Consider the following 25,128-nt stretch of genomic DNA (forward strand, 5'->3'; position numbering starts at 1 on the left):
ATGGCTTTACATTAATAGACCTTTTTTTAAAAAAAAAAGTCAAAAACATTGATTTATTTCAGCAAACCATGTAATTTACTTTTTAAAAAATATTTAAAGTACTGATTAATAATCTGAGCCAGTGGTAGCTTCAAAGTACAATTTTTCAAGCATTTGCAAATTTTAGAAAGCAGATGGAAGAATACTGATGGTCATGGAAATAATCTGGAATTGATTTTTTTATACTGGAAGTAGTTAATATGTTACAAAAATAAATGGTTAGCAGTTTGCTTTCACTGCCCATAAGGTAAAATAAAAGCCAGTGAATCTGGAAGAAGAACAGAGTTCAAAGAATCAAGGGCTCAGACTTCCCTTCCCTCCTATTCCTCTCCAGACCATGAGGGGAAGAAATCAGCTGCCCAAGCCAGTCTTGATTCTACTTTTCCTGCTCCTTCCCAGAGATGCTTCAGCTACTGCAAAACCGTAAGCAATATTTTCGGAAAATTCTATTATCCTTCCTCTTTCCCGTTGTGTTCTCTCCTTCCTGATCTTTGTTTTCTTTTCTTATCTGTTAATTCCATTTTTTTTATTGGTTATGAATATTCATGAGATACAAAGCTGATTGTCACACCTCGTGCCCAAGATGTGAAGGCCAGATCCATACTAGCAGCATGCGCATTACCACAAATTGCGATTGTGCCCTGTATCACGCACCCTGATCTTTACCCATGCAAATATCTATTGTTGAAAGGTCTTGGAAGGGTCAGTACTTGTTACCGTTTGTGTGGAAAGAGACATACTCGAATTCTAGAAAGCTCAGAGACATAGTATAGTAACATTTGTGAAATATTCACCAAACAAGAATATAGAATTCCTACAAAAAAAAAATAAACTCTTTATTGGCTTATATAATGGGCGGCAGCATCTTGGTCATTGTGACTCAGCGTCTGTGTTTACCCAAAGTCAGGGATTGCCAAGATGAATGCATGAGCTGCAGGCAAGCCAGGATCTGTGTGTCAGTTCACTCAATCCTTCAGCAAACCTTCAGGGCTGGCATTAGGTCTTGGGAATATGCAGATTAACAACATTTAGACCCTGTCCTCAATACCTCACAGTGTGGAGAAGGAGAGAGACGGTGCACAGAGAACAAAATATAGCATGAGAACAGAACATGCAGGCATTGAAGGCTTCTGTGAGATGCCCACAAAGAAAATCTAATTATTCATGAAACCTGATGTAAGACAAGGGGCATCACCAAACTGCACAGAGAAAGTCGCTTTTCAAAGTTGTCTTAAGAAGCAAATAGAAGTTTTTCAGATAGACAAGGACACTCAGAAAGAGAGCGGTGTGTGCAAATACACAGCATCATGAAGTGCAGCATGTTTGGGTGATTGTAAGTGAACAACAAGCAGTGAAAGGAGAGTGGTATTTTCTTCTTTTTGGTGGGCGGGAGGATTATATGGTAATATGTCTGGTGCTTAGGCTAGCTTTGCTTGGTATGTCTTCAGTCACCAGAGTGAAAGAAAGAAAATAGCTAAGTCAGCTTCTGAAACCATAGTGAAAAGCAATTTATCTTCTCTCCGAGTATTAAATATTTTTCTAGTGTTTCCTACAACAAAGAGATTCACGATGTCATTTACATGAAACCCAAGATCACATGCAGACAGGTTCTTAGTATTTTCAGTGGTGATTTGTTGATTAACTCGCATTTTGGAAATTTGAAATATGTAATAGCTCATGGATTCCTTATCCATGGCTAATAATAGGTTTTCTAATATTGTGACAGTGAATATTTTCACAACACAAGAGAAGCATATTGATTTTCGATTTGGGGTCTTCTGAGTTCCTCAGGTCTCTGGGGTTGGCCTTTGAAGAACGCGCTTCTGTGGAAACCTGGCTCTGCTCTAAGATTGGCAGCAATAGTAAGGACAGAATAGAAAACAGCCACAATAACGATGTCTTTTTAACCCCTCCATGGTTGACTCCACAGGCAGTACGTGGTGCTGGTCCCATCACAGCTCTACACTGGGGTTACTGAAAAGGCCTGTGTCATCCTTAATCACATGAATGAGACGGTGACACTGACCGTGACTCTGGAGTGTGAAATGGTGACCAAAACCCTCTTCTCAGACCGGGTGACGCAGAGGAACTCCTTCTACTGCAGCTCCTTTACTGTCAGTATTACTCCTTGGGGCAAGGGAGATCGGTAGAAAAAGAGCATATTAGCTGATACCCTGTGTTTTGATCCCTCAAAAATAAGAAAGCATAATAAAGGAAAAACGAGGAGTTCAGAGTGAGTTTAAAATTAAATACTAAGAATGTAAGTTCTACTGAATACGCTGCCAAAGTATTTACAAGCAGATCTAGTCCAATATATGAAAGGTGACTAGTTATAGAAAGAATTTCATTGATCTTAAAGTAAACTTCTGAGGTAAATAATGTTGACGCCATTCCAGGTATAAACACTGAAATTCTCAAAGCCAAGAGACTTACCTAAGATCTCGCAGATAGTTGATGGTTGATGCATTGTGCTTGTAATCCTTTATTGCTTAAGGTATTAAATGTTTAATCACACTGGCTTATTGCAAATGATAACACATAATGATGTTTAAAATAGTCATGAAGAAAGTTGACATTTGGAAAACTTAATAATTATTTTAATGAGACCATATTGCTGTGAAAACGTAAGCATGCCATTTCTTTCACTGTCATGATCAGAATGAAGAATTGGTTCATTTTATTGCAATGATATTTTCTCTTTTAATCAAATCAACAAATTGTTATGTCATGTTACACAATCATAACGATCTGCTTATAAAAGAGAGGACATAATTCTTGACCTTGTGCCTTACTGACTCTCAGGGACTAATCAGGAAAACAGAAAATCATAAAGGCTGAGACACTCAGAAGTGGGTCCGGGCAGATTCTTCAGCTCATTTCTGTTCTACAGATTCCAGAGTTGCCTTCTTCCTCGGCATTCATTACTGTGCAGGTAAAGGGACCAACCCAAGATTTCATAAAGAGGAAAATAATGCACGTAATAAAAGCAGAGAGCCTAATCTTTCTCCAGACAGACAAACCCATCTACAAACCAGGTCAAACAGGTATGGGTTCCAAACGAGCAAGGGCAACTTTGCAGAAGGAGGGAGGTTCTTTACTACTGTATTCTGCAGACACGGAAATTCTGGCATGCTGTTACTACCCCAGGTTATCACTGGGAGGTTTCATGGGGAAAATCTCTGTGTTTCAGTGAGAATCCGCATTGTCTCTGTGGATATGAATTTTCACCCTTTGGATGAAACGGTGAGTCTCATAACAGTGGGGTGAGGTTAGGAAAAACAGGCAAAAAATTAAAGCCTATTCTTTTGGAAAACTTAAGACCAGTATAAGAGATACTTAAATCTCCCACAGAAAGATCTCATAGAGGTCTCACCACTAGAAGAACCAGGGAAGTAGGGTCAAGGCAGTGTATGAACTGCATTCTTAAAATGAATTAAGTACTCAGTTGAAGTTTTTCTCTGAAAGATTCCAGTGATTTTTGTTGAATATAAGAGGTGGGAAAGGGGGAGGGGGAAGGGAGTTAGGGGAGAGATTGGGTAAGCAACACAAAGAATAATCACGATTGGTAATGATGAACATGCTAGCAGTATTGATTTGATCATCACATGTTGTACACAAATACTGACAGCCAACTCTGTGCCCCATAAAATATGTATAATCAATTATGTTTCAATTAAAAATAAATTTTAAAAAAGAAAAGAATCTTAAACAAATATCATCTATAAAACAAATACTATCTGCAAAATAGTAATAATACACTTATTACTTGGATCTTTTTTATCTAAATAGGTTTCCTCAATTGTACATTATTTCACAAAAGGAAAGTCATACCTTCTTAAGAGATGTATGTCCCAAACTAAATGTATAAAGTGCTTGAACCAAATAGGAGACATTTCCTTGTTTTGACAAGAAATATAGAGACTTACTTCCTTTGGTGCATATACTCTATCAGTGCTGATGTCATGTTTTCTCTTTCTAAATTCTATTGCCTGCTCATACTATTTCTTTCTTTCCTTTCAGTTCCCGGTTGTTTACGTTGAGGTAGGTAGTATACTATGCATCTCAAATGGAATGAAGACTCACTACAAGTTATGTTACATTGCCTCTCTTCCCTTTGGTGAAGGGTCCCCACTTCACCAAAACTAAACAAATGCTATTTTCTCTGCCTATCTTACATTCTTTGGAGAAGTGAATAAGATGAAAATGAAGAAACAAAATTCTTTGAGATGATGCAATTTAGTGACTCTTTCAATATTTCTGGATATGCGTATCAAAGAGAGGCGCCAGTATAAAATGTCTTCTGTACTATCTCATAGCCAATAAACTTATTGCCCTTTTCTCAATCTAGAATTCTTAGGAAAGTTTATGAGTATCTTTGGTACCAATTTACCAACCATCTATTATCCAACTCTTCATGTCACTGTTATTTGAAAAGCTGTCCCTCTACTCAAAGTTATATATTTCAATTGTTTCTATGAACTCATAATATTTTTACCTATAGAATCCCAAGAAGAACAGAATTTTCCAACAGCAAAGTCTCAAGTTGCAAGGGGGACTCAGCCAGCTCTCTTTCCCACTGTCAGTGGAGCCCATTCTGGGTCACTACAAGGTCATACTGCATAAGGAGCCAGGGAAAAAAATAACACAATCCTTTGAAGTGAATGAATATGGTAAGAATTCTACATGTGTAAGGCATTTGTGACATTAGAATATTTACGATAGGATAATTTGCACACATAGGTAGCAAAAGTCTAGCATACAGTAATTGAAAATTAGCAAGCTTTTTGATTGACCCAGATATTTTCTAAGCACTTTTTATGCAGTCTTGTTTAATCCTCACAACAGCCCACTGAAGCAGATATGATTATTATCTCCATTTTACAAATGAGTCTATCAATACTAGAAAAGTTACTAACTTACCAAAATTACAGAGCCAATAAGAGGCAAGAGAGATTTGAACAGACCTCTTTGACCCTATTCAAACATAAATTGTTAACCAATATATTGTGTTGTCTACATGTACCGTGTGTTTATTTACCTATGTTTTATGACTGAAGGTATTTCCTGGGATTATCTCATGGTTGTCTTTAACCATGTTATAGAGTAGTGTCGATAGCACTAATCAACTGTAATTCCTAAACTGTGGTAATTTCGTAATCAACTAAACTATAGTTCAACAAACTAAGTATAGTAAAGAACTAAACCATAACGTAGTTAATTTAGTAACTGGTTGTGATCACTAAATCAGACATTGAAGGCTTCTTATTAGTTATCAGTTATGAAGATTTTCTAATGTAAATTTAACATTTCATGGCATGGATAAGGAGCCCTATCACAACACATGATTCCCCAAACTCACCAGAACTGCGGTAAGAATCACACAGTAGGGATGTGTTACAGGAGGAACACCTTACACAACTGTGGAAGAGGCTAGAAAAGTAGCGGTCCATTAGGGGGAGTTGACACATCGGAGAAAATTCCTCACCAGTTCTGAACCACTCGTGGGGATGAGTAAACTAGAACTTGCAGTGGACGGGGGATGCCAGGCATCTTCCGCTGCCGGGGTGGACCATGCAAGGAAGCCGAGTGTCTGGGGGTAGGCCTGAAACCTCCCTTCATAAGCAGGGCTAGCATTTGGGAAGAAGAGCTGGACACAGAAAGGGAAAAAACAAAGACAAGTTGGAACCTGTTGACACTTCTGTTACCACATCTAGCTGTGATGATCTTCAGAGACTGTGTTGCTTTCCTCCCACCTTGGAAAGCTTGCACAAATTCAGAGCAGAGTCTAGGAAATGTAGTACTAGCGTAGCCAGTTAACACAGCGCAAATTGCCCGTGGCAATGAATGGCTTCTCAGTGTTGTCCCCGGGGCTCCCTGCTGCAGTCGAAGTCATTTCATGGGATCCTATGTTATGAGGTTCTGAAATAGAATCCGTGATTAATACTTACAAGATCTCCTGCCCGCTCTCACCTCCTTTTATCTTTTGTTTTCTATTGAAAACAGTTTTGCCCAAATTTGAGGTCCAAGTAAAAATGCCCAAGACTATTGGTTTTTTAGAAGAAGAATTTATGGTGTCTGCCTGTGGCTTGTGAGTTGCATTGTTTCATCTCGTTTCTATTTTCATACTCTGAGGGGATGTGTTGTAAATATCAGTTACTGGACTTTAAAGTGTTTTAATTAGGGGAGGAATAATTCACTCTCCAGCTTGCCTAAGATCTCACTAGGGAGCAGGGGTGGCAGCATATGAGAGTCCTACAAATAATGCAGCCATTTACTGGAAATTTAAAATGTGCCAGACAATGTACTAAGTGCCTGGTACTTAATAACATTTTTATTCTTATACTAACTCTGTGAGATGGGTATAATTATTATTCTCAATTTACAATGAGGAAACTGTAATGTACAGAGGAAAAAAAACTTGCTCAAATTACTGCAGTTAGTAAATGGCAGCTTGGAATTTAAATCCCACAGTCTAGCTCCAGACCCTGGACTTTTCACCACTATTCTATATTACTTCTGCAATTAAAATAATCTAATTTTATGAAGTATTTATATATCCCAGACACTGTGCTAAACTGAACCTAGGCCATCCAGCTATGAGGCTCACATTCACACCTTCTGAGTTATTCTGTGTCTTATTCTCTCCATTTTCTTTATTGCTCCCAATTTCTTAAATTGTGGAAAATAGTTGGGAAAACGTTAGGCCATGCTCTACCTTAAATCCTGGATATAATATGGTAGAATTAAAAATACATATAGTTATTTCTTCCCCAATTAGGCACTAGAGCAGCCTCCACATACACAGATGGGAGAAACTTTCCCTCTTGCTTTTGAAAACATGAGAAACATGTTTTCATCCTTCTGACCAGCTTTGGTGTCTTGGGTTTTTTAGTCAGAGGGAAAGCTTTCTGATCCATATTTAATGATAATATTAAATAAGTAATTGAAATTTAAAAAATGATTTATTTATTAATCAGCACTTAGGAATTTGGGGAAAAAACTATAAAAAGGGGAAGCTTGGGGCACTCAGACTACACCTTACCTAACTCATAGTTGGGGTAAGACAATAGGTTTCAAACTTCAGTGTGCATTAGAATCTATGCGGGGTGCTTAGTTAAAATGTAGACTTTCCAGACACCCCCCCCACCCTGATTCCAATAATAAATGTGAGGAAAGATTCAGGAATCTGCATCTAAATACGTATCCCAGGTAATTTTAATGTAGGTGGTCCACAAGGCACACATTGAGAATCAATAAATTTATTTCAGCTTTGCATCATATTCTTCCATCATACTTGGCAGAATCAAACTGAGTCATTAGGATACTGTTTACATAAAACATTTTTGTTATATAGCTACTCCTTTCCCATCTAACATCTCATTTGTCCTCTTAAAATACTTATGAATTAGGGAGGACTTAGAAATACACTGTCTACTTATCCTTAAATTCACTGCCCTAAAGAACTTAGGTGTTGTCAAAGCTGGAATTGTAACCTCTACAATCCAACCACAGAGGAAAAGGAGAGTAAGACAGTCTCAAAGTAAAATCTCAACTGAGAAAGAGGAAAAATCAGAGAAAAAGTAAATTGGTAATTGTCCTTTTGGCAGTGTTTCAAAACCATTCTTCATTAAGTACTGGTTTTAGTTATAGATGTGTTCCCATTTGGATAATTAAGACAGTTTCTCAGAATAAGTGCCTCTAAAGTGCAAATGCTATGGAAGGTAGTAAAATTGCTTTAGATGAATAAGATGGATGTATGAATGGGTCAAATCAGGTGAAGAAACATCTGTGTTTTTTATATTAAGTATGTTTTTGTGTGACTACTTTGTTCTTATAGGTACACATATGGAAAGCCTGTCCCTGGTCTGGTGACAATTAATATATGCAGAAAATATTCACAGTACCGGTCCCTCTGCCATGACAAACATTCACAAAGTATCTGTGAGGAGTTCAGTCAACAGGTATGTGGGAACCACTCTCTGCAGAGCACTAATACCAGATCTTATTTTCTCACGGATTACAATAGTGAATAAATACAATAGTGAATGATGTTTGAAATATGAAAAAAATTGTGGAGTAAAGGGAAAAATTGAAAGATTACCTGGCAGTGTGTCAGGGGCCCACCTGAGGGCTGGGCTCATGAATTTGAAGTGGTACTTGTTTGGCCAGTTTAATAATTCCCTTCCAACAGCAACCAACATGCCAGGCACAAGAGCATAAAAGGAAGTGCAAATTTCCAAAACTGGTTTTTATCAAACAAATAATAGAAGAATGTGGCAGGTGTTAATATTTGGCTAGTGGGAGAATCAAATGACTTGCCATGGATCTAAACAGCATGTGGCGGAATATTAAACCACCATGGAGCTGAAGAAAGAAAAACCTAGAAGGCAATGAATTGGAGACTTCAATTATATCAAAGAAAGGGTATAATAAGAATAATTAAGGGAAATTGTTGAAAGTGGAATTCAAAAATGGAATGCATAAATTGTGGATTTCAGAGGAGGAGTACATGAAGTCCAGAGTGCAGTGGTGTGTGCAGGCACCGTAAAGGCACAGAAGAGAAAGTTATCGAAGCTGCAGCGCAAATAAATGGGAAGCCACGGTGGTGAATATAATGATAAAAATCAAGATAAAAGTTGATAAGCAAGATAAAGATGAGAGAAATCTAGCTGCCAAATCTTTAATATATCAGGGAAACCAGGATTAATTTTTATTTTCAAGTGAGTCATGACATCTACATATAAATAAAATAAATATGAATGAACTTTATTATGCAATAAATACTTTCATGTCGGTTTAAAATGAAAACACATCTTTATGAAAACATAGATCCCACCGTTTAGTTTGGAAAACTGATTAGTTCAAGGATTAATCTATTCAATCAACGTATATGTTTCTACTAATGTCCTAAACGTTGAGAACACACAATTCTTAGTCAGTATAGGTGGAGGTGGTTACAGAAGGCCTCTTAGAAAATGCTATACCTGAGTTAAGTTTCAAGGAACTGTAACCATTGGCCAAAGTAAGAATGAGAGAAAGTTATCATTTAAGGAACAACATATGCAAAGAGACAGAATCACAAAATACCATGTCAGGCTGGCTGGTTTGCTCACTTGGTTGGAGCATGGTGTTGGTAACACCAAGGTCAAGGGTTTCGATCCCCGTAGAGATCAGCCATGCACACACAGAAAAAGCAAAAAACAAAACAACAACAACAACAAAAACCAAGCAGACAAAATACCATGGCACATTCAGAAACTCTAGGAAGTTTAATATGGCAGGAGTAGGATCAGTTTTCAGAAGAAAGGGCAGAAGGCAAAGGTTTACAGTGACTAACTCAAGAATTAATAAAGAAACTTTATGTCATTCTTGGACTTGAGAAAGGGTAAGCACCAAAAGAGATGGTCAGAACACTTGCAAAATTTACTTCTGTGGACAGTAAAACATTTTCATAGATTGATAACTGACTTTTTTGATGGCAAATCAGAGAACCCAGAAATTCTCTTCCTTTCTCTTCAGGCAGACAATAAAGGATGCTTCACGAAACTCGTAAAAACTAAAATATTTCAGCTGAGGCAAAAAGGGCATGACATGACAATACAGGTGGAAGCCAAGGTCAAAGAAGAGGGAACAGGTTTGTATTTTAAAATATCAATTCAATACATATCTATCAAACTTCCATTCCATGTAAAACGCTTTAGAGTTTCCGGGGATTATAAAAGTGACATGTGCCCTGCCATCAGGGGATTAAACATCTAAAAATAGAAATTGTGTGTGTGTGTGTGTGTGTGTGTGTGTTTGCATATCCATAATAAAATATCCACAAGAAATGTAAAAACTAAGGGGAAAATGAGTATGGAGAGAGGTAATTGATTCTAATGTAGAGCTAGAAGAAACCCTTATAGATAAAGTAGCACTTGAACTGATTTGTACAAGATAGGTAATATTTCAAAAGACTAATGATAAAGAGGGAAAACATGACAGGCATTTAAAAAATGTCTTTGGTCTCAGAAGAATCTGAAAATGTAGGGTGCTAAGTTGAGAAGGAAAGTAGATCATACGCTAAAAGTTTAGACTCTGTTCTGAAAAGCATTGGATATCTTCAGATATCTTTAAGGAGAATAACCTAAACAAATTGCTATTTTTAAAAGAGAATTCTTGCAGAAATGAAGAGGACAGGCTAGATGAAAAATGTGTTAAAATGTGATATATCAGATATTCAAGATGACTCCAAAGATTCCAAATTTGGGGACTGCAAAATGGAAATGTCATTAACCAAAACATGGAGTAGTTGAAAAAGAACTATTGAGATGAGAATGTGTCAAAGATAATTAGTCATAATTTGAAATATCAAAATGAATTGGATTCATTCAGCTAATTATTTAAAAAGGCAGCCAGAGCAAAATCAGGACCAGAGATATAAATCTGCAGCCATTCCCATTGTGTCTATATCCTCCTAAGAATGAATGCAATTGCTCTGAAAATGAGCTCATTTAGCATTGCTAAATTTAAGATAGAACAAAGAGGTGTCCAAGGACAAAAACGACTACATTTAGGGGATAGTAGCAGGTAAGTCAGCATAAGAAAATTAGAATAAAATTAGGAATAGGGGCAAAATAAAAGAGTCCAATTTTTTTAGAAGCCACTAGAAGGAAGAATTTCAGTGGTAGTTACATATAAAGTTCATGTATGATGAAATATGAGGTGAGAATAGTATATGGGGGACAAGTCAGCGATCTTTTAGACTTTGCTACTGTGGTATTTTAGATGACAAAAACAAGATGCAGATTGCACTTAACTGATTAGAAAACTACCAGGTGCTGGCTATACCTTGGCGAGGCCATGAAACCAAAAGAATGGTCTTGATGGGGAAGCAGATTGTGGTAGAAATTTAAGCATATTTTTAGACCAACGTGAACGTAAAGAATCTAACTATATGCGGAAAGTTGTAGAGAGAGTGCAGGGACATGAGAGACAGAAACAATAATGGAGCAAGATCACAGAGGAGATGAGAAAACAGTCAAGGACATTGGTGGAACAAGCAGGATACTTGCAAAATCAAAGGAATTAAGTATTGAAGATACCAGTAATGTTTTATATGAAAGGGTAGCTAATGTCAAATTGCTTGTCAAATAGTTTGAGTGAGAAATTCTGGAAAGAATAAGAAAAGGGAATATGTATAATATTTTGTTATGATGAAGTGAGGCTGGGTGGAGGTAGAAGTTGAGTTTTGAATACTTGAAACTGTTCAACTTCATTTATATCCTTTTTTAGGGTTGGAATTAACTGGACATGGATTGTGTGAAATCACGAATATCTTAAGCAAACTGAAATTTACTAAAGTAGATTCATATTACAGACGTGGACTCCCTTTTTTCGGGCAGGTAAAATATCTTCTCAATGTAACCATAATTTGAGACATGAGGCTTTTAAGAAAATGAATTTTAAATATCACAACATCAAAATTTATTTGAGAAAGAATATTTAAAATAAAAAAGAAATAATAGCAAATTACAAATTTAAAAAGCAAATATCACAATATCCAGGAAAACAAAGCATATTTTTATTAACATTATTTCTAACATACCTCTGTAATATATTTTTTCTGTGTAGTTTGGCTGCATACTCTTTGATAGCCTCTTCAACAATGATTTTGTAATATAATATTCCATAGAAAGAATAAAAAGATACTTTTTCATATAAGTGGTTGAATTTTCTTCTTAATGATTTTTTAAAGTTTTTTTTCAACTTTAAAGCTCAATATTGGTAATATCAATATACGTAAATTTTAGAACTGATAATTCAATTTAGTAAAGTATCAATTTTCTTTCACATAAGAGATGTAAAGTTTCTAGGCATTTTCAGTTATCTTTTGCAGTAACTAATCTTTGTTGTTCTTTTGTTTGCTTTTTGTTTGTACTTCTTTTTTCTTTTTATTTTTTGTAGTAATTAATCTTTAAATTGACAGTTTATAGGCAATTTTCTCATCTTATATTTTGTTTTTATCTGATATTTTCTATTTGAATTTTATATTTTCTTCATTTATTCTAGTATTTCATATCAAATTGGTATGAAGTTAATAAGTAGATAGATATAATTTGACAAGGCCATTTCAGGTAGAGAGAAGATCATAAGAAAACTGATGACTTAAAGGATGACTATGACTTGGCCAGAAATTTAAGATAGAAGAAAGAATGGCCAAGGCCCTAGATGTGAAATAGCTTTTCAAGAGCAAAGAACTAAAAGGTAGCTAATGTGACTGCAGCTAAGATAAAAGGTATACTGAATTGACTGAAGTGTTGTTGGTAAGGACAGATCTTGAGGATTTTTCAGGGTCTGATAAGAATTTTGGATTGAGAAGTGACTGAAGGTTTTAAGAAGGAGTGTAACATGATCAGTTTAGGTCAGGCTGTATAGAGAATGGTTTGGAGCAAGGATGAAGCAAGAGGGTAGACTGCAGAAGACTAAATTTAAAGCTATTGAAAACAAGATGGAAAAAAATTGTGGTTTTTGCTAGAATGGTAGAGTGAATTTGGAGAGAAGTGGATAGGATCAAAATATATTTGACAGGGGAAGAGAGAGCACTTGGCATCGAGTTAAAGACTGGCAGTGAAAGAGAGAAAATGGCTCAAAAAGGCCCTCAATATTCCTGCATAAGCTATCAGATAGGAGAACCATATAGGGAAATAGAGAACACTGGTGATAAAGAAAACTTGGGAAGGTTGCATCATGATCCCACTTTTGGATATTCTCAATTCGAGTACCCACAAGATAACCAAATAGAAAAATTCGAAAGATTTGGATCTTTATTGCACAGCATGGTGACTATCGTCAATGATAATGTGCTATATATTTCAAAATAATCTAGACAGTAAATTTCAAACATCTCACCACAAAAAATGATAAGCAGGTGAGATGACAAATGTGAATTAGCTAGAATCACTCCACATTGGATACATGTATTAAAAAATTACATTGTACCCCAGAAAGGTACGTAATCAAGATTTGCCGATTAAAAATATAAATAAACTACAATTCAGCTTTCAAAGTCATTTTTTAAAAGGAAATACTAAGAAGAAAAAAATCACAGTTTAGAGCTCATAAAACAAGTCTTGCTTTCAGCATCTAAGATCTTCAGTAAATGACAGGGAGTGACCAAAAGGTAAAAAGATGAACACAGCAAAGATTGGAAGATGTTATTGCTGTATGATGATTGTAATCTGCTATTATATTCATATCTCTAGGTTCTTCTAGTTGATGAAAAGGATCAGCCAATCCCCAACAAAAATATACTTGTGGCTGTGGATGCAGTATACATTTCCAGTTTCACTACTAATAAGCATGGCTTGGCTAACATTTTTATTGATACTACCAACTTAACATCTTATTTCATTACTGTTACGGTAAGTGGAAAGTAGCATCTGGGACCAAAAAGATAGATATCACTGGGACAGCTTAATTTAAGAATATAGGAGAAGGATGTGAACTCTAGGAATAAAAGAGAAGGTAATAAAGAATAAAATACAAATTAAGCAATGGGGTGACCTAAATGATAAGAAACAGAAAATTCTCTGTCAGAAGTGTTTACTTTTAGATCGACTATGTTGACAACATGATCTAGTTTTAGGAGACATTGAACAGATCATCTTGGTATTCCCTTGAAAAATGCAATATTTTTATAATTCTAATACATGTTAGATTTTGCTTAGTTTTTTTTCTTTTGGGCATACTACTATTTTTGTTTTGTGTTGAAGATTCAAATATTCTTATGCAATTTATGGCCATAAGGGTCCTAAGAAAAAATAATTGATCTTGATTACAAATGAATAATATCTACTGAATCAGTACAGTATAAGCTTAAATGACCTTAAAGGGAAACTGTTTATAGATCATGTTGTACTTGGGAATGCAGCCTTTTTACATGTTATATTATATATATAATTATATGTATAAATAAATAGCCTATTTATTCTTCCATTTACAAACAGGTCACTTACAAACAAAATCAACACTGTTTTGATAACTGGTGGCTCGATGAATTTCATACACAAGCACATCACACTGCATATCATGTTTTTTCCCCAAGCAAAAGTTACATTCACCTTGTACCTGTTGTTGGTACTTTGACCTGTGGGCAAACCCAGGAGATCCGGGTACAATACATGCTGAATGGACAGATTCTGAAGGATGAAAAAGAGTTAACCTTCTATTATTTGGTAAGAATAAGAGCTACTGTCTTTGTGATTGTGTAGACTCCAAAATTGCTGAGTGCCTGTGTTAAGTAATCCCTTTTATAAGATATCAATATGAGTAGTTTTGGTTTTGTTTTGTTTTGTTTCATTTTTAAGGTTGAAGAGAAGTTACTTTCACCAAATTATTAATGCTTTAATTTCTCATTTATGCTCTGGTCACCACTGAAATGCTTAGGCTTCGTTCTTGCCGAGTTCCAGTGGCAAATTATTGAGAGGGAGGGGAAAGAGCCTAGGAAAAAAGCTTTGTCAGTCAAACGGGATTTTTTTGTGTGTGTGGAACTCACTAGGTAAACAAGCAAAGGATAAGAACTAAAAATTATTCAAAAAGAAGCAAAAATTATAAACAATCTTCTGGAAAACTCCTCTGTCCTAAATAGTTTACAAAGCTCATGACTGGTGTAACTACAGGGGAGATGTACATTAACAGGTACGCCATAAATTGGCATGACACTGTTTAAGCCAATATACCCATGTATGTTCCCAAATTTAAATTGTCTAAAGCTGGTAGTTACCCAAATATATCAGAAGAAAAAGTTAAATGTAGAAAATTCTGTACAAGAATATTAATAATAAATAATATTTTTTTAATTCTGTAAAGAGTAGAAAAATTAACAATAGTTAGAATTTCAGTTTTGTTGCTTCCTAGTTATGTGACTTTGGAATATTACCTAATTTCATCTATAAATAGAAATGTTAGTCATCACACCTGAAAATGAAGATAATATTACTACCTACTTTATAGAATTATTGTGCAAATTAAATAATTAAATATAAATTATTTAACTCAGTTCCTTGCACATATAGAATGCTCAGTACATTTAGTTTCCTTTAAATGGAGGTAGCAACAGAGAGTACTTATTTATATTTTATTTTATTTTTTTAATTTAATTTTATTTTGTCAATACACAACGTGGTTGATTATAGTAACCAATTACCGAAACCTCCATCCCTCCTCCTGGTCCCCCCTCCCTCCCAACAATGGCCTTTCTCTTCACTTGTCAATCAACTTCAAGGAATTGTAATTGTTGTGTCTTTTTCTCCCACCCCACCCCCCGCCAGTTTATTTATGCATTTATTTATTTATTTTTAGCTCCCACAAATAAGTGAGAACATGTGATATTTCGCTTTCTGTGCCTGACTTGTTTCACTTAATATGATTCTCTCTAGGTCCATCCATGTCATTGCAAATGGCAGTATTTCATTCTTTTTTATACCTCAGTAGTATTCCATTGTGTAGATATACCACATTTTCCATATCCACTCATCTGATGATGGACATTTGGCCTGGTTCCAACTCTTAGGTATTGTAAAGAGTGCTGCGATGAACATTGGGGAACAGATATACCTTCGACTTGATGATTTCCATTCCTCTGGGTATATTCCCAGGAGTGGGATAGCTGGGTCATATGGTAGATCTATCTGCAATTGTTTGAGGAACCTCCATACCATTTTCCATAGAGGCTGCACCATTTTGCAGTCCCACCAACAATGTATGAGAGTTCCTTTTTCTCCGCAACCTAGCCAGCATTTATCATTTAGAGTCTTTTGCATAATAGCCATCATAACTGGGGTGAGATGATATCTCAGTGTGGTTTTGATTTGCATTTCCCGAATGCTGAGTGATGTTGAGCAATTTTCATGTGTCTCTTAGCCATTCATATATCTTCCTTTGAGAAATGCCTATTTAGCTCTTCTGCCCATTTTTTAAATGGGTTGCTTGTTTTGTTGTTGTAAAGTTGTTTGAGTTCCTTGTCTATTCCAGATATTAATCCCTTGTCAGATGTATATTTTGCAAATATTTTCTCCCACTCTGTTGGTTGTCCTTTAACTCTGTTAATTGTTTCTTTTGCTGTGCAGAAGCTTTTTAGTTTGATATAATACCATTTGGTTATTTTTCCTGTGGTTGCCCATTCTTTTGGGGTCGTATTCATGAAGTCTGTGCCCAGTCCTATTTCCTGAAGTGTTTCTCCAATGTTTTTTTTAAGAAGTTTATTGTTTCAGAGTGTATATTTAATTCTTTAATCCATTTTGAGTTGATTTTAGTATATGGTGAGAAGTATGAGTCTAGTTTCATTCTCCCACAGATGGATATCCAGTTATCCAAGCACCATTTGCTGAAGAGGTAGTCTCCTCCCCAGTGCATAGGCTTGGTGCCTTTGTCAAAGATCAGATGGCAGTAAGTGTGTGGGTTGATTTCTGGATTCTCTATTCTATTCCATTGGTCAGTGTGTCTGTTTTTATGCCAGTACCATACTGTTTTGGTTATTATAGCTTTGTAGTATAGCTTAAAGTCAGGTAGTGTTATGCCTCCAGCTTTATTTTTTTTTTTTTTTTGCTCAGAATTGCCTTGGCTATGCATGGTTTTTTGTTATTCCATATAAATGTCTGGATAGTTCTTTCCATTTCAGAGAAAAATGTTATTGGAATTTTGATGGAGATTATATTGAATTTTTATATCACTTTGGGTAGTATTGACATTTTTACAATGTTGATTCTTATCTTTCCATCTTCTTGTGTCCTCTTTAATTTCTCTCAGCAGTGGTTTGCAGTTCTCATTGTAGAGACTTTTCAAATCCTAGATTAACTCTATTCCTAAGTATTTTATTTTTTTAGTGGCTATTGTAAATGGGCAAGCTTTCTTGATTTCTCTTTCCGCATGTTCACTACTGGAGAATAGAAATGCTACTGATTTTTGGGTGTTGGTTTTGTATCCTGCAACTTTGCTGAAATCGTTTATCAATTCCAAGAGGTTTTTTTTGTAGAGGCTTTAGGTGGTTCGATATATAGGATCATGTCATCTGCAAAGAGGGACAGTTTGACTTCATCTTTTCCAATCTGGATGCCCTTTATTTCCTCCTCTTCTCTGATTGTTCTGGCTAGTACTTCCAACACTATGTTGAATAGGAGTGGTGAGAGTGGACATCCTTGTCTAGTTCCTGTTCTTAAAGGAAAACCTTTCAGCTTTTTCCCATTCAGGATGATATTGGCAGTGGGTTTATCATATATGGATTTAATTATGTTGAGATACTTTCCATCTATACCTAACTTGTAGAGAGTCTTTATCATGAATCAGTGTTGAATTTTATCAAATGTTTCTTCAGCATCTATAGAGATGATCATATAGTCCTTGTGTTTGCTTTTATTGATATGGTGTATCACATTTATTGATTTGCATATATTGAACTAACCTTGCATCCCTGGGATGAATCCCACTTGATCATGGTGCATAATTTTACATATGTGTTGCTGTATTCTGTTAGCTAGTATTTTAGTGAGGATTTTTGCATCTATATTCATCAAGAATATTGGCCTGTAGTTTGCTTTCTTAGTTGTATCTTTACCTGGTTTTGGTATCAGGGTGATGTTTACTTCATAGAATGAGTTTGGGGGAACTGCCTTTGTTTCGATCTTTTGGAATAAAGTTTAGATAATTGGTGTCAATACCTGTTTGAATGTTTGGTAGAATTCTGCTGTGAATCCATCTGGTCCTTGGTTTTTCTTTGTTGGGAGACTTCTGATAAGAGCTTCAATCTCCTTTATTGTTATTGGTCTGTTCAGACTTTCTACATTTTCTTGGCTCAGTTTTGGTAGTTTGTGTGTGTCCAGAAATTTATCCATTTCCTCCAGATTTTCAAATTTGTTGGCATATAGTCATTTATTGTAGTCTCAAATGATTCCTTGATTTCAGAGGTATCAGTTATAACATCACCTTTTTCATTTCTAATTGTTGTTTTTTGAGTCTTCTCTCTTCTTTTTTTAGTTAGCCATGTGAATGGTTTGACAATTTTATTTATCTTTTCAAAAAACCAACTTTTGGTTCATTGATCTTTTGTATTGTTTTTTGGGTTTCAATTTCATTAAGTTCTGCTCTGATCTTAATGATTTCTTTCCATCTGCTAACTTTGGGTTTGGATTGTTTTTGTTCTTCTAGTTCTTTAAGGTGAAGCATTAGGTTGTTCACTTGCCATCTTTTCATTCTTCTGAAGTAAGCATTTATTGTGATAAATTTCCCCCTTAATACTGCTTTTGCATTATCCCACAGGTTTTGGTATGATGTATCATTGTTTTAATTAGCTTCAAAATTTTTTTTGATTTCCTGCTTGATTTCTTCTTGGACCCATATGTCATTTAGTAGAATGCTGATTAATTTCCATGTATTTGTATAGTTTCCAGAATTTTGTTTGTTATTGATTTCTAATTTTAATCCATTGTGGTCTGAAAAAAAACATGGGATAATTCCAATTTTTTTGAATTTGTTGAGACTTGATTTGTGACCTAACATGTGATCTATCCTGGAAAATGATCCATGTGCTGATGAGAAGAATGAATATTCTAAGGTTGTTGGATGGAATGTTCTGTAGATATCTGCCAAGTCCAATTGGTCTAGAGTGTTGTTTAGATCTTGTGTTTCTCTGCTGATTCTTTGCCTTGATGATCTGTCCAAAACTGACAGTGGGGTGTTCAGGTCCCCTGCTATTATGGTATTAGTATCTATTTCCTTCTTTTGGTCTAATAGAGTTTGCTTTATGAATCTGGCTGCTCCAATATGGGTGCATATATATTTATGATTGTTATGTCTTCTTGATGGATCAATCCTTTTATCATTATGTTGTGGCACTCATTATCTCTTTTTATGGTTTTTAGTTTAAAATCTATTTTATCAGATATAAGAATAGCTACTCCACCTCATTTTTCATTTCTGTATGGTTGGTAAATCTTTTTCTATCCTTTCACTCTTAGTCTATGTGAGTCTTTATAGGTGAGTTGGGTCTCTTGAAGGCATCATATAGTTGGGTCCTCCTTTTTAATCCAGTCAGCCAGTCTGTGTCTTTTGATTGGGGAATTTAATCCTTTTACATTAGGAGTTGTTATTGAAAAGTGTTGATTTACTTCTAGCATTTTATTGATTTTCATTTGGATGTCTGAAGTGTCTTCTGTTCCTTTCTTTCTGATTTACTGTTTGCCTTCTGTATTTGTTGGTTCCTTGGGTTGTAGATAAACTTTTTTTTTTTCTCTTCATTGTTGGCATTTTTATTTTACTAGTGGGTTTTGATTTTTATTGAATTTTTATGGCAGTGGTAGTTATTTTTCAGGTACCAAACCCAGGACTCCCTTGAGAGTTTCTTGTAAGGGTGGCTGTTGTGTTAATGAACTCCCTCAGTTTTTGTCTGTCTGAGAAATATACTATTTGCCCTTCATTTCAGAAGGATAGCCTTGTGGGGTAGAATATTCTTGGCTGGCAATCTCTGTCTTTTACTATTTTGAATATATCATCCCATTCCTTTCTGGATTTTAGGGTTTGTGATGAAACATCTGATGTTAGACTGATTGGGGCTCTCTTATAGGTGATTTGACGTTTCTCTCTTGAAGCTTTTAAGATTCTCTCTTTGTCTTTGAGTTTTGCCCATTTGACTATAACATGTCTTGAAGAAGGCCTTTTTGGGTTGAATACAGTTGGGGATCTTTGAGCTTCCTGAATCTGAAGTTCTGTGTCTTTTTCTATACCTGGGAAGTTTTCTGCCATTATTTTGTTGAATATGTTTTCAATGCAATCTCCTTTTCCTCCCCTCTGAAACACCCTTGACTTGGATATTTGAGCACTTAAGGTTGTCTGATATCTCTCTTAGATTTTCTTCAATGTTTTTAATTCTTTTTTTTTTTTGTCTGCCTGTGTTATTTCAAACACCTCATCTTCAAGGTCAGAAGTTCTCTCTTCTGCTTCTGCAAGCGTGCTGGTTAAGCTTTCTGTTGTGTTTTTTATTTTGTTGAATGAATCCTTCAGCTCAGCAAGCTCTGCTACATTTTTTTTTCAGGGCATTGATTTCCTTGTACATTTCTTCTTTAAGGTCCTGTATACTTTTCCTCATTTCATTATGTTTTCTAGCTGAGTTTTTTTGTATCTCATTTAGTTTCCTTAGGATTATCACTCGAAATTCCTTGTCAGACATTTCAAGGGCTTCTTATTCTATAGGATCTAGAGCTTGAGAGTTATTACCCTTTGGTGGTGTACTTTCTTGATTTTTCATATTTCTGGTATCTTTCCTTTGATGTTTAGTCATTGTGGCAGGGGATTTCACAGTCCACTGGTTCGACACTACTGTTTGGCTAGGATGCTGCTGGGGATGCCAGTTTGGCATGGCTGCTGCAGTTTCTGTTCAGTTTCCAACTGGTGACTCAGGTGCATAGTTGCCTTGGGTCTTGGGCCTCTCTGTGGAGGCACCTCTCTGGTCAGTGCTCACTCAGCCAGGCTGGTGATGGAGTCCGGTGGTGGCTTGGCCTACCTGCTGGGTCATGTGCTGGCACTGTGGGGCACATGGTCTCTGTGGATCTTGGGCATCTTGTTTATATTTTATATCTGCCTTCACTATATATTGCTTTTCATATAGTAGATGCTTAAAACATTTGTTGAAACAATATGTGAAATTAAAATATTAATATGGGATACTTCAAAAGGTTCATGGAAATATTCATATTACCTTTTAATTCTATTTTTCCACAAACTTTTGACGTATCCTCATATTTAATACAAATAGTAAATATTAAATAAAACAGGAAAACATCATAAAATTAAATATTTGCTACGTAAAGTATATAAACAGATACATAGGAAAATATTGGAAGGGAAATTTAGTGATCAAAAATAACTTCTGGAGGCAGGAGAATACACAGGGTCCTAAGCAGGAACTGTGGACAGCCCCCACCACCTGGCAGCCGGCAGAAATATGCATGGGGTCCTAGGCAGGAACCATGAGCAGCAGTCCCCACCCAGCATCTGGCAGGAGCATGCTGAAAACACCATTTCTGCTCAGGTGGCCCACCACAGAAATCACTATAGCCACACACCACCATGGTACTACTCACAGCCACCATGCAGGCAGCCCATCAGACACTCAACTTTATTGGTACAAGAGGAGTCCCCAGTGGAGACCAGATAAAGAAGAGGAAGTCTCTCTCCTCAAGCCAACTTTGGAGTAATAGAAGAAGCAACCGCTCTATCAGATGACCAGACATCAATGAAGAGATACAAGAAATATGAAAATCCAAGAAAATATGACACCACCAAAATAAAACAGTAATTCTCAAATACCAGACCCTATAAAGCAGGAAACACTTGAAATGACTGAAAAGGAATTTCAAGCAACAATAATAAGGAAACTCAATGAGATAGGAGAAGACTCAGTTAGACAACACAATGAAATGAGAAAAAAAATCCAGGGTATGAAGGAGGAAATTTACAAAGAGATTAATACCTTAAAAAAGAATGTAGCAGAACTCTTGGAAATGAAAGATTCACTCAGCAAAATAGAAAATACAACTGAGAGCTTAAGCATCAGTCTAGAAAAAGCAGAAGAAAGAATTTCTGATCTTGCAGACAGTTTTTTTCCAAAATAACCCAAGTGCACAAAAAAAAAGGAAAAAAGAAAAAAAGGAATTTTAAAAAATGAAGAAAATCTAAAAGAGATGTCAGGCAACCTTAAGCATGCAAACATTTGAACCATGGGTGTTCCAGAATGAAACACAAAGGAAAAGGCATTGAAAACCTATTCAATGAAACAATAATAATAATAATAAATCACAGGTATAGGGAGACAAGGACCTTCAAATTATGGAGGGGCAAAGATCCACAAACAGATTCGATCTAAAAAGACCCTCTCTAGGACACATTATAGTCAAACTGGCAAAGCTCAAAGACAAAGAGAGAATCCTAACAACAGCAGGAGAAAAGCATCAAGTCACCTTGATTCTATGAGGGAGTCCCCATCAGACTAAAAGCAGACTTCTCAACAGAAACTGCACAGGCCAGAACAAAATGGGATGATATATTCAAAATACTAAAAGAAAAAACTTCCAGTCTAGATTCCTATACCCCAAAATTCTGTCTTTCAGAAATGAGGGAGAAATAGTGTATTTTCCAGACAAACAAAAACTGTAGGAGTTCACCACCACATGACCAGCCCTGCAAGAAATCCTCAAGGGAGTCCTCAGTCTGGAATCTGAAAAATAATACTCACTATCATGAATACAAAAGAAAGAATAAAACACACTGGTAGAACAAAAATGCAATGAGAAAGAGGAAGAAACTGTATCTTACCACCTCCACATACCAACAAACACTAAAGACAAACAATAAGGGGAAAGAAAGCAACAAAAGATATTTAAAACATCCAAATGAAAATCAATAAAATGCCAGGAGTGAGACAATACCTTTCAGTAAAAAACCTAAACGTAAATGGATTAAATTCTCTACTAAAAAGACTCAGACTGGCTGATTGGATTAAAAAGCTAGACCCAACTATATGCTACCTTCAAGAGATTCACTTCAACTGTAAAGACACACACAGACTAAGAGTGAAGGGATAGAAAAACATATACCACACAAACAGAAACCAAAAAGAAGCAGGACTAGCTATTATCTGATCAGACAAAATAAACTTAAACCAAAAGCTATTAAAATAAGACAAAGCCACTGTATAATGATAAAGGGTTCTATCCAACAAGAAGACATAACAATCATAAATATACAGGCACCTAACATCAGAGCACTCAGATATATAAAGCAAACAATGCTAGACTTAAGGAAAGAGATAGACCTAAGTACGATAACAGTTGGATTCCTGAACACTCTTCTCTCAACATTGGAGAGATCATGTAGGCAACGAATCATATGAGAAACACAGGATTTAAAACACACTTTAGACCAATTAGACTTGACATATATCTGCAGAATATTTTATCCAATGGAATATACATTTTTCTCATCAGCACATGGAATATTCTCCAGGATAGACCACATGTTAGGTCACAAACCAAGCATCAAGAAACTTTTTTTCTTTTTCCTTTGAATTTAACAATATACAATGTAGTTGATTTTCATGTCCCTTTACCAATTCCTCCTTCCCTCCTCCCTCTCCCCAGAAATTTTTAAAAATTAAAATTACTTCAAGCATTTTCTCAGACCACAATGGATTAAAACTAGTAATCAATAATAAGCAAAACTCTGGAAACTTTACAAATACATGGAAATTAAACAAAATGTTCCTTAACAACCTATGGGTCCAAGAAGAAATTAAACAGGAAATAAAAAATTTCTTGAAACTAATGAAAATAAAGACACATCATACTGAAATCTGTGGGATACTGCTGAGCAGTCCTAGGAGGGAAGGTTATTGCAATAAATGCTTACAACAAAAGAAGAGAAAGATTTCAAATAAACAGGCTAATATTATACTTCAAAGAACTAGAAAAACAAGAAAAATCCAATCCCTAAATTAGTAGATGAAAAGAAATAATTAATATCAGAGCAGAACTAAATGAAATAGACACCCAAAGAAACAATACAAAAGATCAATGAAAAAAAAGTTGGTTTTTTTGAGCAGATAAATAGAGAAACATTAGGCAGGCTTACTAAAAGAAGAATGAAGATTCAAATTACAAAACTCAGAAATGAAAAAGTAGAGATTGCAAATGATACCACAGAAATACAAAAAATCATTAGAGGCTATTATAAACAACTATCCACCAACAAATTTGAAAACCTGAAAGAAATGGATAAATTTATGGATGCATATGAACTACCAAGATTGAACTAAGAAGAAATAGAAAACCTGAACAGACCAATAACAGGCAATGAGATTGAAGGAGTAATCAGCAGTGTCCCAAAAAAGAAAAGCCTAGGACTGTATGGCTTTACTGCTGAATTCTACCAAACCTTTAAAGAGGAATTAATACCAGTTCTCTTCAAACTATTCCAAGAAATTGAAACACCTTCAAACTTCCTAAAGTGTGGTTCACCCTAGTAGGAGTTCATTTCTCCACAGCCCATCAACACTTGCTTTTGTCAGTCTTTTTAATTTTATCCAAACAAGTGGGAATGAAGTGATATCTCACTGTAGTTTAATTTTCTTTTCCTGGATGCCCACTTTTCTTGACCATCTTTTTATGTTCATATTGGCCATTTGTCTCCTTCTGCAAAGTGTCTCCAGTCTTTGGCCCATTTAATAAAATTGAATTGTCTTTTTATTGAGTTTTGAGAGTTCTTTATACATTCTGGACACAAGTTCTTTCTCAGATATACATATTTTGGATATTTCCTCCTACTCCATAGCTTGAATTTTAAGTGTCTTAATGGTATATCAGTATTTCAAAGAGCAGAAAACTTTAATTTTGAAAATATCCAAATTATCATTTTTTTTCTTTGTAATGATTAATGCTTTTTGTATCCTGCGTAAGAAATTTTTGCCTATGCCTAAGTTGCAAAGATTTTACTTTATGTTTTTATTATAGGCATTTTATAGTTTTATCTTTTACTTTTAGGTCTATGATTCACATAAAATTAACTTTTTATATGTGGTAAAGAAGGGGTTGTAGTTCAATTTTCCAAATATAAATATCTAGTTTTTCCAGCAGCAGTTGTTGGAAAGACTATCTTTTCCCATTGAATTACATTGGCACCATCATAAAATATTAATTGACCATAGATGGTGTGAGTGTATTACCAGATTCTATTCTGTTCCATTGATTTATGTGTCTATTCTTATTCTAGAACCACAAGGCATTGGTTACTGTAAATTTATAGTAAGTCTTAAAATCAGGAAGTGTAAGCCCTTCAACTTTGTTCATGTTTTCCAAAATTGTCCTGGCTGTTTTAGGTCCTTTGTATTTTTATATACATTTTAGACATTTTAGAATATGTTTGTCTAATTTCTAAAGGGAAAAAAAGCCAACTAAGACTGTGTTTATCTATAAATCAGTTTGGAGAAAATGGACATTCCAACAGTCCATGAATATAATATACATCTCTCCATTTATTTAGATCTTCTTAACTTCTCTCAGCAAT

At 35.4% G+C, this 25,128-nt stretch overlaps 1 protein-coding gene across 1 annotated transcript in view; it reads left to right on the forward strand.

Annotated features, from left to right (window-relative positions):
• Positions 1-376: 376 nt before the first annotated feature.
• LOC134360381 (pregnancy zone protein-like) overlaps positions 377-25,128 on the forward strand; it is a 68,553-nt gene continuing 43,801 nt past the window's right edge. Inside the window, 12 exon segments of the mRNA XM_063074672.1 lie at positions 377-462; positions 1,970-2,153; positions 2,930-3,083; positions 3,230-3,282; positions 4,060-4,080; positions 4,541-4,709; positions 6,043-6,127; positions 7,877-8,000; positions 9,559-9,673; positions 11,314-11,423; positions 13,284-13,442; positions 14,028-14,255. Of these exon segments, the coding sequence (XP_062930742.1) occupies positions 377-462; positions 1,970-2,153; positions 2,930-3,083; positions 3,230-3,282; positions 4,060-4,080; positions 4,541-4,709; positions 6,043-6,127; positions 7,877-8,000; positions 9,559-9,673; positions 11,314-11,423; positions 13,284-13,442; positions 14,028-14,255 (1,488 nt within the window).

This window comes from Cynocephalus volans, chromosome 12 (assembly GCF_027409185.1).
Source record: "Cynocephalus volans isolate mCynVol1 chromosome 12, mCynVol1.pri, whole genome shotgun sequence".
NCBI lineage: Eukaryota > Metazoa > Chordata > Mammalia > Dermoptera > Cynocephalidae > Cynocephalus > Cynocephalus volans.